Below are 13,225 nucleotides of genomic sequence, written 5' to 3'. Positions count from 1 at the left end.
ATAAAGTCAGAAAATCTGCTGTCTTAGTCACTGCCTGTCACCAAGGGAGTACCCCAAGGCTCGATCCTAGGCCCCAAGGCTCCTAGGCCCCCATCAACAACATAGCTCAGGCAATAGGAAGATCTCTCACCCATTTATATGCAGATGATACAGTCTTATCCTCAGCTGGCCCCTCCACAGATTTTGTGTTAAATGCTCTACAACAAAGCTTTCTTAGTGTCCAAAAAGCTTTCTCTACCCTTAACCCTGTTCTGAACACCTCCAAAACAAAGGTCATATGGTTTGGTAAGAAGAATGCCCCACCTCCCACAGGTGTGATTACTATCTCTGAGGGTTTAGAGCTTGAGGTAGTCCCCTCATACAAGTACTTGGGAGTATGGCTTGACGATGAATTGTCCTTCTCTCAGCACATATCAAAGCTGCAGGGCAAAGTTAAATCTAGACTTGGCTTCCTCTATCATAATCGCTCATCTTTCACCCCAGCTGCCAAACTAACCCTGATTCAGATGACCATCTTACCCATGCTAGATTACAGAGACATAATTTATAGATTGGCAGATTACAGATGTTCTTTAACATTCAACCATCAGATTTGCCACCAATTTAGGACACATCACTGTACTCTATACTCCTCTGTAAACTGGTCATCTCTGTATACCCTTTGCAAGACCCACTGGTTGATGCTTATTTATAAAACCCTCTTAGGCCTCACTCCCCCCTATCTGAGATATCAACTGCAGCTCTCATCCTCAACATACAACACCAGTTCTGCCAGTCACATTCCGTAAAAGGTCCCCAAGCCTCCCGTGTGGGAGGCAGTGCCACCAGAGACTCTGGGTTTGAGCCCAGGCTCTGCCGCAGCCGGCCGCGACCGGGAGGTCCATGGGGCGACGTACAATTGGCCTAGCGTCGTCCGGGTTTGATTGATTTTGATTTATTTTAGTCCCCATTTGGACTAATCTTCCAAGAGTGCTTAAACATTAAAATACGAAAATATTTTCACATATAACACTATTACAAACATACATAATATACTAACACACTGACCCAATAAATACTCAATCTAAAAAAAATATTGATTCTTCAGCTACTATAGTCCCACAACATTTCTATGTATTATATTCCAATTGTTTTAAAATCATGTTTAAATGTATATATTGAAAAGGTTTCTAGTTTGCTCAGTTAATTTATTCCATTTCTTTATTGCTCTAAATCTAAATGTTCTTTTGCCTATTTATCTTTTCTGTCTGGATAACGCATAGATGGTGGACAATCTATTCCTAGTATTTACGGAATGTCTGTCTCTTACCAACTGAATACCGTTGTGAATAGAACTTGGCCGTTTTAAATTATGTATATTATGAAATAAAATAAGCATGTTTTTTTTCCATTATCCTGTTGATTGATGACCAACCAAGAACACTGCGCATGACTGCAACAGAAGAACCATATCTCCCCCTTAAAACAATCCTTGCTGCTTTGTTCTGTGCATTCTGCAGCCTCCTAACTTCACTTAATGATGCATTTCCCCAGACCACAGAACAGTAGTTCATCCGACTCTCAATTGATGCTTGTGTTATTTGCTGAATAATTTTTCTTGGTAAATATTTAGCTATCATTCTGATTATGCATGCTGTTTTAATATTTTTTTAATTTACATAGATTAGTTATTTGAGATGATCATGATAAGCAGTTGTCTAGTTGCCCTCCCAATAGTTTGGTTTCTGCCACTTCTTCAATTTGTACTCCTCCCATACTTAATTGTATCCCATGCTGTTTTGGCATTTTCCAAGTTGAACAGACCAACATAACTTTGGTTTTCTTGATGTTTAAAACAAGTTTGTTTTGGCAAACCCACTCCCTGATATTCTCCAAATCTCCTTGTAAAGCTTGCTGTACCTGTTTAACCGATTGTCTTGCTGCATAAATTGTAGTATCAACTGCAAATATAGTAGCTTTAGTTTCAGCTAAGGCATAGGGGAAATCGTTGGTATATATTAAATAAAGAAGTAGCTCAAGGCAGCTGCCCTGCGGTATTCCACAGTTTAACACATGAGGGGAAGAAAATGAACCATTGATATAGGTGAACTGTTTCCTGTCAGTGAGATATTTTTTTGCCCCACTGTATTTAGTCAGCCACCAATTGTGCAAGTTCTCCCACTTAAAAAGATGAGAGGCCTGTAATTTTCATCATAGGTACACTTCAACTATGACAGACAAAATGAGAAGAAAACAAATCCAGAAAATCATATTGTAGTATTTTTAATGAATTTATTTGCAAATTATGGTGGAAAATAAGTATTTGGTCACCTACAAACAAGCAAGATTTCTGGCTCTCACAGACCTGTAACAACTTATTTAAGAGGCTCCTCTGTCCTCCACTTGTTACCTGTATTAATGGCACCTGTTTGAACTTGTTATCAGTATAAAAGACACTTGTCCACAACCTCAAACAGTCACACTCCAAACTCCACTATGGCCAAGACCAAAGAGCTGTCAAAGGACACCAGAAACAAAATTGTAGACCTGCACCAGGCTGGGAAGACTGAATCTGCAATAGGTAAGCAGCTTGGTTTGAAGAAATCAACTGTGAGAGCAATTATTAGGAAATGGAAGACATGCAAGACCACTGATAATCTCCCTCGATCTGGGGCTCCACGCAAGATCTCACCCCTTGGGGTCAAAATGATCACAAGAACGGTGAGCAAAAATCCCAGAACCACACGGGGGGACCTAGTGAATGACCTGCAGAGAGCTGGGACCAAAGTAACAAAGCCTACCATCAGCAATGCCCTTGCTGATGGTAGGCTGATGGTAGGCTTTGTTACTTTGGTCCCAGCTCTCTGCAGGTCATTCACTAGGAAGATTAAACCTGGCTGGGTCTTTCAGCATGACAATGCCGCCTGGGCAACGAAGGAGTGGTTTCGTAAAAAGCATTTCAAGGTCCTGGAGTGACCTAGCCAGTCTCCAGATCTCAACCCCATAGAAAATCTTTGGAGGGAGATGAAAGTCCGTGTTGCCCAGCAACAGCCCCAAAACATCACTGCTCTAGAGGAATGGGCCAAAATACCAGCAACAGTGTGTGAAAACCTTGAAGACTTACAGAAAACATTTGACCTCTGTTATATACCCTTTGTTGGCAATGACAAAGTATTGAGAAACTTTTGTTATTGACCAAATACTTATTTTCCACCATAATTTGCAAATAAATTCATTAATCCTACAATGTGATTTTCTGGATAATTTTTTCTCATTTTGTCTGTCATAGTTGAAGTGTACCTATGATGAAAAAATATGAGAGGCCTGTCATTTAAGTGGGAGAACTTGCACAATTGGTGGCTGACTAAATACTTTTTTGCCGCACTGTATGACTGTACCCAATTCAATGCTACCTCCTTAAACCCATAATTCATCAATTCTGTCAAAATGATTTCATGATCCACTAAATCAAATGCTGTACTGAAATCTAAGAATAGTACACCCACAAATCTGCTATTATCCATAGCATTGAGCCACTGGTCAGTCATGTCAACCAATGCAGTGGTAGTGGAATGGTTTCTACGATAAGCATGCTGATTGGCTGTAATCAGATCATTATTGTCCATGTACTCCCACATTTGTCTACTCACAATACCCTCCAATATCTTACTGAGTGTAGGGAGTAGACTAATTGGTCGACTATTGGAAGGAGTAATGGGTTATTTGCAGTCTTTCGGAATAGGACACAGTTTCGCATGCTTCCATACATTTGCAAACATCCCCTTTTCAAGTGACCAATTAAATATGTATTTCAGTGGAACTGCAATCTGGGGAGCAGCACAGCGAAGCAAAAAATTGTCCATAAGACCATAACCTGTAGAGTTACCATCAGGTAATGACTTCAATAGGTTTAACACCTCCTCCACTGACACCGTTTGCAGACGAAAAGAGCAGATCTTGTTGCTCATAATATGATCATCAATCCATTGGACAAAAGCCTTTTTTGGAAGAATGTATGTTTACATTGTTGCTCAGTAATTACATTTTCTTTGTAAAAAAATCTGCAAAATGATTGGCAATATCAACTGGTTTTGTTATTATTCTCCAATCAACCTCCACACTAGATGGGCATGATGAGATAGATGCACCAAGTAAGCCCTTAACTGTGTTCCATACCTTATTAGAATCGTTTTTACAATCAATAAACGCATCGTTGTAAAATACATTTTAAAAAAGTGTCTTTCGATTCAATTTAACCTCATAATTATGTAATGTTCTATAATTCTGTTCATCAATTTCTAATTTTGACTTGGCTGCTTAGACTTATTTCTTTGAGAAAAAGCCTCACCCAGTTCATCATCAATCCATGGAGATGGACGGGCACCAACTGCATTATGCCCCTATAAGAAAGAGTACAGTTGGTGCCCGTCCATCTCCATTACCTCAGTGAGCAAATCAATAAAACATTCCTGTAGCGTGATTTAAATCATCCTCTAGATAAATCAGCTTCCAGGGTACAGCAGCCAAATCATTTAGAAATACCACATGATTAAATGTTTTTAAATTTATTTTGACCACAATCCGAGGGGGTTTCTTTGGAACCTTGGTGTTCATGGTTATGGTCACAATATTATGGTCTGTCCAGCCCACTGGCATTGATCTGGCTTTTGAGCATTGCAATGGTATATTACAGAAAATCACGTGTCTGAACGATGCCCCAACTTAATTGAAGATCTAGTAGTATCATTAACCATTTGTTTCAAACCACAGTTCTTGGCATATCTCATCAATTTTGTTCTATTCGAATTATTGTGATCCTTCCAATTTATATTAAAATCACCCAAGATAAATACATCTCTGTTGCCATCGGTGGCCTGGTCAAACCCAGTACATAAGTCATCCAGATAGGACACCTTAGAGCTAGGAGGTCTATACACACATCCTACCAATATGGGTGCCTGGTGAGGAAGATGTACTTGAGCCCATAGTTTGACATACATTAATATCATCCCTCCTCTTAAAAGGTATATGATTCTGAATACAGTGCTACACCCCCACCATTCCTATTCCTGTCACTTCTCAGTAGACTATATCCTTGAATGTTAATTTGCCCATCATTTACAGATGCATCAAAATGCGTTTCGGTCAAAGCCAAAATATGAATATTATTTATGTTGACCAAGTTAAAAACCTCTTGTATTTTGATAGGAAGGCTACATACATTAACCTGAGCTATAAGCAACCCTTTCCTTATCAAGTGAAGATCAATAGAGCATGTATTCATTATAGTAGAAGTTGTCATGATACACCACAACACACAAACTCAGATTTGAACATTAAATTAAAATAGCCAGGGAGTTACTCCAGAGTCCCGATACAATTGCCCGTTGATATAAAGTTTATCCATCACCATGGAGACTCGTTAATTCAGGCAACGCTTTTCCTTCATGATGGGATATAGTCTTTCTCCTTTCATTGATCTCGGTGGGGAAGTGTTCATTCATTCCAAAATCAGTGTTTCTGAGTTCTCTGCCCATGTTCTTCGTCATTTCCTTTTGCTTAAATGTTGTCAAACATGCAATGATAGCCCTTGGTCTATTTCCAGAGGCCTTACCTATTCTATGGACTCTGGAGAAAGTGGCATTACGCACAACATCAGTGGGCAGTTTTAATTGAGTTGACATAAAGTCTCGGACTGTGTCCTCATTCTCCGGTATCCCTGAAAATATTAGATTGTTCCGCATTGATCTACACTGTACATCAAGCAAGGTTTCTTTAAGTTGTTTGTCCTCCCTTTGCACCACCTCCACTTTGCAATGAATAGAGTCTACAGTACCTTTCAGCGCCGTGTTCTCTTTCCTTAGAATCATCCAGCGTGTTTATAGGCAGAGTTAATCACACAAACAAACTGTTCAGCTGCAACTGATAAAACTAAAGTTGAGCGACAACAAACACTTCATTGAAGAAATAAATGAGATTGTATGAGGTGATGAAAAAATGTGTCTTTACAAAAACTATAAATTGCACTGATGAAACAAATGTTGTAATTAGGGAGGGTTGGGTTTGGCTGGTAGGGAGGGTTTGGCCGGTAGGGATATCCTTGTCTCATCGCGCACTAGCGACTCCTGTGGCGAGCCGGGCGCAGTGCACGCTAACCAGGTCGCCAGGTGCACGGTGTTTCCTCCGACACATTGGTGCGGCTGGCTTCCGGGTTGGATGCGCGCTGTGTTAAGAAGCAGTCTGGCTTGGTTGGGTTTCGGAGGACGCATGGCTTTCGACCTTCGTCTCTCCCGAGCCCGTAAGGGAGTTGTAGCGATGAGACAAGATAGTAACTACTAACAATTGGATACCAGAAAATTGGGGAGAAAAAGGGGTAAAATTAAAAAATATATATATTTTTTTAGATGTACCCAAAGCACACACACACACATCCCTGAGTCGCTCCTCTTTTCAGTTCGCGGCAGCTAGTGACTGGAACGAGCTGCAACAAACACGAACTGGAATGTTTTATCTTAATCGCTTAATTCAAAGACTCAATCAGGAAAACACTTACTGACAGTTGTGACTGCTTTGTGTGATGTATTGTTCTCTACCTTCTTGCCCTTTGTGCTGTTGTCTGTGCCCAATTATGTTTGTACCATGTTTTGTGCTGCTACCATGTTGTTGTTATGTTGCTACCATGCTGTGTTGTCATGTGTTGCTGCCTTGCTATGTTGTCTTAGGTCTCTCTTTATGTAGTTGTCTCTCTTGTTGTGATATGTGTTTTGTCTTATATTTATATTTTATTTATATCTTATGTTTAATCCCAGGCCCCCGGCCCCGCAGGAGTCCTTTTGCCTTTTGGTAGACCGTCAATGTAAATAAGAATTTGTCCTTAACTTACTTTCCCAGTTAAATAAAAAAATATAGCCATGTAATTTGCTACTCCCTGTATATAGCCATGTTATTTGCTACTCCCTGTATATAGCCATGTTATTTGCTACTCCCTGTATATAGCCATGTTAATTGCTACTCCCTGTATATAGCCATGTTAATTGCTACTCCCTATATATAGCCATGTTATTTGCTACTCCCTGTATATAGCCATGTTAATTGCTACTCCCTGTATATAGCCATGTTAATTGCTACTCCCTATATATAGCCATGTTATTTGCTACTCTCTATATATAGCCATGTTAATTGCTACTCCCTATATATAGCCATGTTATTTGCTACTCCCTATATATAGCCATGTTATTTGCTACTCCCTGTATATAGCCATGTTAATTGCTACACCCTATATATAGCCATGTTATTTGCTACTCCCTGTATATAGCCATGTTATTTGCTACTCCCTGTATATAGCCATGTTATTTGCTACTCCCTGTATATAGCCATGTTATTTGCTACTCCCTGTATATAGCCATGTTAATTGCTACTCCCTGTATATAGCCATGTTATTTGCTACTCCCTGTATATAGCCATGTTATTTACTACTCCCTGTATATAGCCATGTTAATTGCTACTCCCTATATATAGCCATGTTAATTGCTACTCCCTATATATAGCCATGTTATTTGCTACTCCCTATATATAGCCATGTTAATTGCTACTCCCTATATATAGCCATGTTAATTGCTACTCCCTGTATATAGCCATGTTATTTGCTACTCCCTGTATATAGCCATGTTAATTGCTACTCCCTATATATAGCCATGTTATTTACTACTCCCTGTATATAGCCATGTTATTTGCTACTCCCTATATATAGCCATGTTATTTGCTACTCCCTATATATAGCCATGTTATTTGCTACTCCCTGTATATAGCCATGTTATTTGCTACTCCCTGTATATAGCCATGTTATTTGCTACTCCCTGTATATAGCCATGTTATTTGCTACTCCCTGTATATAGCCATGTTAATTGCTACTCCCTACATATAGCCATGTTAATTGCTACTCCCTACATATAGCCATGTTATTTGCTACTCCCTGTATATAGCCATGTTATTTGCTACTCCCTATATATAGCCATGTTATTTGCTACTCCCTATATATAGCCATGTTATTTGCTACTCCCTGTATATAGCCATGTTATTTGCTACTCCCTATATATAGCCATGTTATTTGCTACTCCCTATACATAGCCATGTTATTTGCTACTCCCTATATATAGCCATGTTATTTGCTACTCCCTGTATATAGCCATGTTATTTGCTACTCCCTATATATAGCCATGTTATTTGCTACTCCCTATATATAGCCATGTTATTTGCTACTCCCTATATATAGCCATGTTATTTGCTACTCCCTATATATAGCCATGTTATTTGCTACTCCCTATATATAGCCATGTTATTTGCTACTCCCTATATATAGCCATGTTATTTGCTACTCCCTTTATATAGCTATGTTATTTTCTACTCCCTATATAAAGTTATTTTTACTGGTCATTGTTATTCAAACTTATTCACCATTTTTTATCTTTAACTCTGCATTGTTGAAAAAGGCCCCGTAAGCATTTCACTGTTAGTCTACACCTGTTGTTTACGAAGCATGTGACAATTTTATTTTTTTATTTTTTTAAGTTAGGCCCCCACCGCCACACAACAAGCAATTAACTTTCTGTTCACAGTCACAGCAATCAGTCAACCAAAAGGTAACTAACACTGATTGCGAAGCCATGGTAAAAGTCATGATGATGATAATGAATTGCTTTTTCCCCCCCAGAGCGTTTCTCATTAGGTCCCTAAGCAGTGCGCTGAAGTGTTTTTCTATTGACCTTGGTTGCTCCCTAGCTGGGTAGCCATGGTAAACAGACTGTTTTGTTTTCAGGTAAGAAAACAGCTAGAAGGCCAAAAAAAAGATAATTGTTTAACCTGAAACAAACTGAGTTTAAGACTGAATAAGGTCATCTTGGCTGTAGCCAAAAAGTGACTAAGAAGAATTGTTTTGACAGAATTGTATGTATGGATTATATTAAGAATACAATCTGGATACCATTCTTCCTAGTCATGGACTGTATCCTTTGAATACAGTATCTGCAAACAATTCTTCCGAGTCACGCATCATATCATGACTGTTGGCTGTGGCGCTTACTGTTTTACTGTGGCCGTCTTTCCCCACTCCACATAGAACCCCACCGCTGTAGGAGAAGCTGAGGACAACAAGAAGCACAAGTCATGAACAGAGTGAATATCAGTCCTTAAAGCGAATTTGTGTGTGTTGTATTATACTGTATTATGCGTGTGGTTAACTCAATGAGGACAATGGGACAGGAACACACAGGGGAAAGTCAAATGTGAAGAGGAGTTACATAAGAGGGGAGATGTGAGGTGAAGAGGTGTGTGCGTTTACATGTGAAGGGTCACCTTAGTGAGGTCAGCAAGTGAGCATGGGTCTTGTGGCTGAGCGTGTGCGTGTGCGTTTGTGGTTGTGTGTGAACGGTCACCTCAACGAGGACAGTGAGTGAGCGTGGGTCTTGAACATGGCCAAGCAGTTGGCCTTGAGGTAGTTCCAAACCCGCACCACACTCTGAATGCCGGTCTGGGCCGAGGCCAGCACTGTGCTGTTCCCATTGAACGTGAGAGCAGACACCTGACAGCACACAGAGACAACACACTGTGAGGTGACATTGATGCCACCTTGACAGTGATGAAATGCAGCGCTAGTGTCAAAAAAGACCACGGAACTCTCATTACATGCTGTGGCATTTCATTCAAAACCTGTTATAGTACAATGTCTACAGCACCACCCAGGCTAAGTATTTGAAGTGGCATGGCCTACTATGACAACAGCGGCGCTATTTGTGAGTGTGTGTTGTGTGTGTATTCAGGATATTTCATTAAACTGTGTGTTACACCTTATCAGTGTGGCCGATGAAGAACCTCTGCTGTCCGGAGGAGATCTTCATGGAGACGATGATGGCGTGACAGGGATACACCACCGTATCCCCAGACTTAGTCCATAGAGCCTAAAGGGAGAGCGGTAGTAGATTTGGTATTTATAAACCGAGTAGTTTGAAACCTGGGTGCTGATTGGCTGAAAGTCGTGGTATATCAGACATTATAAACTGGGTGGTTCAAGCCCTGAGTGCCGATTGACTGAAAGCCGCGATATATCAGACCGTATACTAAAGGTATGACAAAATGTACATTTTTACTGCTCTAATTACGTTGGTAGCCTGTTTATAATAGCAATAAAGCACCTCGAGTCTTTGTGGTATACGGCCAATATAGGGCTGTATCCAGGCACTCTGCGTTATGCATAAGAACAGTCCTTAGCTGTGGTATATTGGCCATATACCACACCACCTCGGGCCTTACTTCTTAAATATACAGTACTTGTGTATATGATATATAGTTTTGTCATATATGATCTCACAGAGAGAGAGAAACTCATATCTGATATTATATCTGTAACATATAAAAATGGTATGATATCTAATATACGGCAACGATGGATCATAAGTTTCCCTTTACTTATTTCACATGACGTACAGGACTTTATAACCCCCTTTTTCTATCTTATCTCATCGCTGCAACTCCTCAACGGGCTCAGGAGAGGCGAAGGTCGAGTCATGCGTCTGCCGAAACATGAACCGCCAAACCACGCTTCTTAACACCTGCCCGCTTAACCCAGAAGCACCAATGTGTCGGAAGAAACAGCGTTCAACTGACGACCGAAGTCAGCCTGCAGGCACCAGGCCAGCCATAGGGAGTCGCTAGAGTGCGATGAACCAAGTAAAGCCCCCCCGGCCAAACCCTCCCCTAACCCAGACGACGCTGGTCCAATTGTGCGCCACCCTATGGGACTCCCGGTCACGGCCCGGTTGTGACACAGCCTGAGATCGAACCAGTTGGTAGTGACGCCTTAAACCGCTGCGCCACTCGTGAGGCCCCCGTGTGAAAACATATCTCATAGCGTAAACAAACACAGTGCCACCTTGAGACTTACACATTTCATAGTGGCTCCACCAAAACCAATGATTCTGTTGAGCCTGAGGATGGGATCAGGATGCAGCTTCTGAGTAGAGAGAAACAGGATTCACACCAATAACTGTATGGGTTCACACAATATTCTGTACAATATCATTGTACGGAAACTAACAAAGTCGTCAGGTGTTTCAAAATCTGAAGTCAATCCCCTTTTTCTTGTCTTTTCTTACCCGCTGTTGGGATTCCTTGGCTATGGGAAGAGTGACAGGTCTTGAGACTGCTGTACAAACAATCTGGAAATGCAAAGAGACGAATGCGGAATCCTTCAACAATACAGAAACAAAGCAGTGTGTAGGAGCAGGGAAAGCACAGGAAGTGGCTTTGTGAAAGAGGTCTGTTACATGAAGGTGGAGTGTAAATTGAGAGGTGTGTGTGTGTAAGTGCTAACTGGTGTGTCTCACCTCCTCTACGTCACTGTCGTCTCTGTGGGTGTTGAGGTCATCCTCGGTGTGGGCGTAAACGTGCACGCCCCCATCGTCCGTGCACGGTATCCTGACAGCCGAGCGGTGCGACCTGGAGGTCCTCGACCCCTGACCTTTTCCCAGGTTGTCGCTAGGGCAATGCCAGTCGTCCTGTGATGTGTCTTGGCCGTTCAGGCCAGCTGTGACCACTCCCAGCTCAGCAATACTGGATGTCTCCAGAGTGGTGTGATGCCTTGGGTGCTGGGGGAGGAAACGGCACATCAGGTTATGACAATGCGAAATACAGCCGTTTGTAATTGTACACAGAACAGACAGTCTGACACAGACAGTATACAGAAAATGGGACGACCACAGATATACACATATACTAAAGCATGAAAATACAATTTCAGACACAAAGAACACACAAACCAACCAACCACCCACCCACCCAGGCTATTGTCTTACTAGTTTGGGGGTGGTGATCTGCTGGATGAGTGACACTCTGTCTTGCACTGGTTTGCTGATGTTCACACTGCGAGACATCTCTCTCATGGGACTTCTCTCTGCTGGGGAACATGCTGGGGCAAGACAACAATAACGTGCTGTTACCACAGAATTTGTACTGTGCAATTAATGTTTTCATTCTACTGTAATTATACACTAACATAGTAATCACTGCATTTGTCACAATTGCTGCTTAGGCACATCTATTCTTAACTTCATAGGAATTAGGGGTAAATCAAACATTCATAGGTGTTATAGTGCTGTCCACTTACTAGATACAGCGCTGAGATAGCCTTTCTGAATGGAGTCAAAGGGCATCTTGGCTCCATCTGATGGAAACCTGTTAGAATAATCAAAGTAGCAGCTCAAAAGTTTTAAACATAAGACGCAGTTGAAAGGCAAGTTGACACTTCAATACCGACTGAAACTAGAAAATGTGCATAGCGTCAGCAATTGATTTGAACTGTGACAGCAGCTCGATTCACCCTGTCTACGGTAACTGGATAGCAGTTCATTAGGGCATACCGGTGCAAAAAGTTTGAAAATGTTATTTAACAGACAACGAAAACAAGCAGTTATTTTTGGACAAGTCCAGGTTGTCGCTCGCTTTTTCAATTCAGTTTTCTCCCATTTGAATACCACCCTGGTGAGGCCACCCACCTGATGTAGTCATAGAGGTCATGCCAGCTGCCTCCCTTGGGCACAGGGAAGGACATCTCCCTAGGCATGGGGCCTGTGCCCAGATATGATGCCAACCCGGCCTGCTTTGCCTCATTGAAGGACACTCCTGGAGGGAAATGAACAAAGGATAAAAAGATGAGGAAGTATATTGAAGTGATAGATTAGCCTTGGAGCTGGGCTAGAACCTTGAGGGAGGCACAATGAATGAACACAATTGATTGCACCCCCACACAGCCTGGTCAATTGCACTGTGGTTGAATTGAATAATTATTTTTGAAATAAAAGTAAGTACTTCAAACTCAGGAGATGGCCATGAATAAGTAAGTTCAGCTGTTTTTGAAAAATTCAAGTACAAAAAAAATGCACTTCAAATTCAGGAAATGGTCTGAAATAAGCATTTTATAAACTAAAAAAATATGCCAAACTAAGGAAATGGTCTTGTAAATAGGCTTAGCTGAAGGATTCTCTGCATTTGAACTATTTCTATAAAAAATACAGAGTGAAGGCCCAGGCTTTTGAACATCCTGAAGAAAATGAGCCCTTAACCTAAATATATTTTTGTTTAACTATGTGGTAGCTATACACCCACCAGACAGTTTATTAGGTACACCACCCCGTTCATGAAAATGGATTGCTCCTACAGACAGTGAGTCAACGTGGCCGTGGCTTGCTATATAAAG

At 41.2% G+C, this 13,225-nt stretch overlaps 1 protein-coding gene across 1 annotated transcript in view; it reads right to left on the bottom strand.

Moving 5' to 3' along the window:
• The window catches only part of wdr90 (WD repeat domain 90), a 54,790-nt gene that overhangs the window by 32,179 nt on the left and 9,386 nt on the right, over nt 1–13,225 (bottom strand). The window contains 9 exon segments of the mRNA XM_064993556.1: nt 9,059–9,116; nt 9,411–9,556; nt 9,822–9,932; nt 10,916–10,984; nt 11,127–11,189; nt 11,358–11,618; nt 11,826–11,938; nt 12,137–12,204; nt 12,525–12,651. Coding sequence (XP_064849628.1) covers nt 9,059–9,116; nt 9,411–9,556; nt 9,822–9,932; nt 10,916–10,984; nt 11,127–11,189; nt 11,358–11,618; nt 11,826–11,938; nt 12,137–12,204; nt 12,525–12,651 — 1,016 coding nt within the window.

The sequence above is a fragment of the Oncorhynchus masou genome, chromosome 18, assembly GCF_036934945.1.
Source record: "Oncorhynchus masou masou isolate Uvic2021 chromosome 18, UVic_Omas_1.1, whole genome shotgun sequence".
NCBI classification, from domain to species: Eukaryota; Metazoa; Chordata; class Actinopteri; order Salmoniformes; family Salmonidae; genus Oncorhynchus; species Oncorhynchus masou.
Note: the sequence above shows the minus strand (reverse complement) of the source record. Positions and strands in the feature narration are given on the sequence as shown.